This window comes from Bidens hawaiensis, unplaced genomic scaffold (assembly GCF_021521415.1).
Source record: "Bidens hawaiensis isolate Kalapana, Puna unplaced genomic scaffold, B.hawaiensis_p1.1 tig00023406_1, whole genome shotgun sequence".
NCBI classification, from domain to species: Eukaryota; Viridiplantae; Streptophyta; class Magnoliopsida; order Asterales; family Asteraceae; genus Bidens; species Bidens hawaiensis.
Genome location: NW_027493671.1, coordinates 148,294 through 153,184, shown reverse-complemented (window position 1 = coordinate 153,184; position 4,891 = coordinate 148,294). Strand labels below are relative to the sequence as shown.

The 4,891-nt window shown below is 36.2% G+C and overlaps 1 protein-coding gene across 1 annotated transcript; it reads left to right on the top strand.

Moving 5' to 3' along the window:
- Positions 1-990: 990 nt before the first annotated feature.
- Positions 991-4,295, top strand: LOC143567454 (uncharacterized). The gene is made up of 4 exons (XM_077053873.1): positions 991-1,367; positions 2,422-2,458; positions 3,870-4,062; positions 4,108-4,295. Exons 1-4 carry the CDS (start codon positions 991-993, stop codon positions 4,293-4,295), a joined length of 795 nt encoding a protein of 264 aa, XP_076909988.1.
- Positions 4,296-4,891: the final 596 nt, after the last annotated feature.

The window sequence follows — 4,891 nt, the reverse complement described above, 5'->3', positions numbered from 1 at the left end:
TACGGTGGATTCTTCTATTTTTACCAATCATGCAGCCGTCCCTACATTGAGGACAATGAAAATTTTAAGTGTGGGGATAGGAGCACATGTTTTTAACTTGTTTTGTCTTATTTATTAAAAAAAAGGTTTTGAAAAATGTCCCTTGAAATTGTTTTTTGCGTATAAATGGGAGATGAGGATACTTATCAGGAATTGGTTTTTTCAAACTACTAATAATAAGATATATATTAAAGAACACGCACTTAACTTGGGATGTGTCGGTAGGCTCAGCTTTGAAAATGAAAGGACAGTTTGATAGTTGGTTTTTATCGATAAATATGATTTTTTGTGGGAAACATGTTAAGTCTGTATAAAATACGAGATGAAAGGTCTGACATACTCAAGCCTCATTTTTAGTTTGATAGTAGAAAATTATGAATTTTATAGAAATCTGAATACGCTACCATACGAAGGGTGCGGAAAACATAGCGGCCGATCATCTATCCCGTTTAGAGGACCCGAAGAGAGAAGAGTTGTGTGAGGAGGAGATTGGAGATAAATTCCCTCATGAGTCGATCGATTTTGTTGCGGCAGAGAAGTAAGGTATGCCATGGTTCTCTAATTTTGCTAATTATTTGGCGAATGGTTTTATTTTGGAGGATATGACTACGCAACAAAAGAGGAAGTTCTTCCGGGATGTGTGGGATGACCCGTTCTTGTTTAAGATTGGTGGTGATCTGATTTTAAGGAGGTGTGTGACGAAAGAGGAAGGTTGGGATATCCTCAAGCATGTTCATGAAGGGTTGATTGGAGGTCATGATGGTGCGCATGCTACCGCGCAGAAGGTGCTTGATAGTGGGTTCTATTGGCCGACAATTGTTAAAGATGCTGAAGAGTTTGTGAAGCTTTGTGATGCGTGCCAAAGAACATGTAATATTTCTTCCAAGAATGAGAAGCCTCAAACCCAATATAAATTCTTGAAATCCCTTTGATGTCTGGGGCATCGACTTCATGGGACCGTTTCCCACGTCAAATGGTAATAAGTATATCTTAATGGCGATTGATTATGTGTCGAAGTGGGTGGAAGCCCAAGCGTTGGCTAAAAATGATGCACAGGTGGTTGTGAAGTTTCTTAAGAAGTTATTTACTCGTTTCGGTACTCCGAGAGCTATTATTAGTGATCGGGGCACCCACTTTTGTAATATCGTCATGGAGAAAGCATTGGCTCGTTATGGGGTTACTCATCGTACCTCTACTGCCTATCACCCTCAAACGAATGGTCTAGTCGAAAACGTGAATCTAGGGGTGAAGAGGATTTTGGAGAAGACAGTTGGGGCTAGTCGAAAGGATTGGTCGGAGAAGTTAGATGATGCATTGTGGGCATTCCTGTAACACCCCGGCTTAAGCGGAAACGCCCGAGTGTGACGTACTGATTGCTCAAACACACGTGGCACTATTAAGTGACCATAATAACATTAATTCATTAAATTGCCAAGTACATAAGTTCAACAAATCACAATACAAATTGAAATCAAATCATAATAAAAACAAATGTCTCGTTTATTAAATATCCTAGGTATTCTAAACGTCTTCTAGTCTTTCATCCTCTATTCACGGTACCTGTAACATATGTATAAAATAAAGTCAGCTATAAATAGCCGGTGAGTTTCCACAGTTTTAAATACATACATAAAACTGTACAACTCATGGACAAGTGATAAACGAGTAAGTAAGTCCTTTCCAGTTGGTAACAACCAACGTACTTGGGTAATCGTGCAAGTAAGGTCCTTTCCAATTGGTAACAACCAATGTACTTGGATAATGAGGCCCTTTTCCACTCGACACAAATGGACCGGAGTGTACAGGGGGGATGATCATACTTAATGAGGCTTCCCAATCGTGCAAGTAATATCGTGCAAGTAATACAAGTGGCACACAAGTCCATATACGAATTATAGTTTTGTAATAGAAGAAACAAAGCTTGAATTTTTATAAGAATACATATGCTACCCCAAAACATTAAAACATTAAAAAGGGGTGGTGAAAAACTCACCTTAATAGTTGAGGCAAAAAGGGAATAAGTACTTGAAAGCGTTTGAGAATAACCACAACCGAACACGTCACGTAAGCCGAAGCAAGCGATTCGCACTAACTAAATTGAGTAAAAACAAGACTTAATCGATAATCGTACGGGGTTTATTATTGCATATCTTGAAAGGTGTTATTTTATATTACTTTTATATTTTTGATTATTTTATTGTTTAAGCTTTAACGAAAGGTTGGTTGTTAATATTAATTAAGCACTTTAATGGCGAGAAAACGAAGTTTATATGCTCGAAAAGCTTGAACTATTATTTATAAGTTATATTCATATTTATTGCGTTGACAAAACGATTTTTAAGAATTTTAAAGCTTACTTTACGTTTATTAAATGATTTTTAGATACGGTTTACGAAAGCGAGGAGCTTGGTTTTTAAGTGTAAAATAGTGAGATTTATTTTATAGTTAATTTGTACAATTTTTATTTAATTTAAAAAAGTTTTTATAAATTTATTTTGATTTTTAATTGGTTAAAGTGATTAATTAGTTATTAATAGACTGAAAATTAAATAATAAAAAGAAATGTGGGACTGACCCGGGTTTCGAACCCGGGTCTTGATGTTATAAGCTTTGTGTTTTACCAGTTGGGCTAGGCTTCATATTCATTTTAAACACAGTTTTAAATATACATATATATTAACATATTTTGAAGATTTTACTTAATAATAATAATAATAATATAACAGGTTCTAAAAAATATAGAAAAGGGACGCGTGACCCGGGTTTTGAACCCGGGTCTGACCGATATTTATCAAACATGCTAACCAGTTGGTCTATGATGGATATTCAGTTTTCAGATGAAAGATATTATACATATATGTATTTCAGGTTCATCATCTTCAAGGCTATGAACCTTAATTTTCAATTGATGCCTTTGTTCGTTGTTTGGTGAAATTAGATTAGGGCTTTTGTTTATTGGTTCATCGACATTAATAAGCACATAACAATTACCTTTATACGTTTTGTTTTGGCCGAGATTAAGGTCGCCGGAAAAGTTAGCAAGAAACTCCGAATTACAGAGAAATCTGTGTATTAGAGGGGGATTGGAGAGAATGAGCAAGTTGGTTAGAGGCTTAGGCACCTATTTATACTAGTGGAAGGAGCGTCTATGCATTAATTCCTTTAATGGTGAATCCCGTGAAATCCGGCAACAATTACGGGTCAATCCGCGGCGAATAAACGCAATTAATTAGTTAGATATCATTTGATATTGACGGAGAAACATGTCTATAATTATTTGGGTCTAAAACGCGAGTTTACGGTGGTTTTGGCTACCTCCGGCGCCAGATTCCGGCGGTCGGAGGTGTGACCGAAAAAACGGGGCAGGGTGGGGGCGGGGTAGGGTTTGTTTTATTTAATAATAATATAATTTAAATAAATGTTATACTTTGATCCCCTGGAGTTTCAAGAATATTTTAAATGGAATTTGATTCTTTTAAAGTTAAAATTAGTTTTCAATATTTACACTTTTGGCTTTAAACTTTATAACCGAATTATATAACATTTGGTTTGGATTGTTTACGCATTTAACCCGCACGACTCGATCAGCGTTTAAGACTCGGAATTACAAATAATTAAACAACATCGAACGTTGAACTTTAAATGTTGAGAACACCTTTGTAATTAATAAATGATCAATAATACATCGAAACGACCCAACGGTCGAGTTTACAAATACAAATACGAATCAAAATTGACGAATGTTACAATTCCGAACCGCGTACAAGACTCCGTTGAGTACTACACCATTTATGCTTGTTTATGGTAAGTCTTGTCATCTTCCGGTTGAGTTGGAGCATCGTGCTTATTGGGCATTGAAGACGGTGAATGTTGATCTTACCGAGGCCGCGAGAAAAAGGTACTTTCAGATTCCTGAGCTGGAGGAGCTTCGGGATGCGGCATACTCTCGATCGTTGAACATCAAAGAAAAGACGAAAACTTTACATGATCGGCGGTTGAAAGGCGGAAAAGAGTTCAAGAAAGGCGATAAGGTACTATTATTTAACTCTCGTTTGAAGTTGTTTGCAGGAAAATTGAAATCAAAGTGGGCGGGACCGTACTTGGTGAAAGAAGTTTTTCCATATGAAGCGGTGGAGTTGGAGAACCCGGATAATGGAACGTCTTGGAAGGTGAACAGTCATCGCTTAAAGCACTATCTTGGAGGACCGGCGGAATCAGTCGAGGTGGAGGAAACTCTTCTCGATCCGTCACGCTGAATTGTCACACGTGGTTCTTGAGTGAAAACTCAATTGTAGAGTTTGTACATTATTTCCTATTTTTACTTCTATTTTATTTTTATTTTTCTTTGAGTCACTAACGTAGCTTTTTGTAGTTTTTCTTTATTTTTAAGTTTTGTAAGTTCTGAAGGAAGATAGTGTGAAGATCCGCTTGAAATATAATGCAATATTTAAGTGTGGGGATAGAGCAGCTGGCGCTGTATACTTTTCTGATTATTTATTTGCTGCTTTTATACATGTTTATTAGTTTGGTTGGTTGGCCTGGTTACGTACTTTGAATGATTAATATCTATCAAGTTGATAAGATGAATTTTTAGATATTGTTTGTTGCCGTTTCGGTTCGTATACGAGAGAATTGGAGATACTGGTTGTTGAGCACATTCGAAGTTGGAGGGCATTTTTGGTAGAAGACTTTAGCGTCATACTTCATTTGCATATTACCAGCTAAGTCTTTTCCTTTTTACTTTGTTTTTATGTTTTTAGTTTTAATTTTTTTAGTTTTGTTTTGTTCTTATTTATTTTTGTATTTTTAGGTTTTGTTTTGTTTTAAAAATTTTGAGTCATGTTTCCGTCCC

What these genes read in the sequence shown, in the direction of transcription:
- LOC143567454 (XM_077053873.1), top strand. Translation starts at nt 991, where the DNA reads ATGGGACCGTTTCCCACGTCAAATGGTAATAAGTATATCTTAATGGCG. An exon ending in GATGCATTGTGGGCATTCCT is followed by an intron (nt 1,368 to 2,421) that starts GTAACACCCCGG and finishes AATGATTTTTAG; the next exon opens with ATACGGTTTACGAAAGCGAG. An exon ending in CGGAAAAGAGTTCAAGAAAG is followed by an intron (nt 4,063 to 4,107) that starts GCGATAAGGTAC and finishes AGTTGTTTGCAG; the next exon opens with GAAAATTGAAATCAAAGTGG.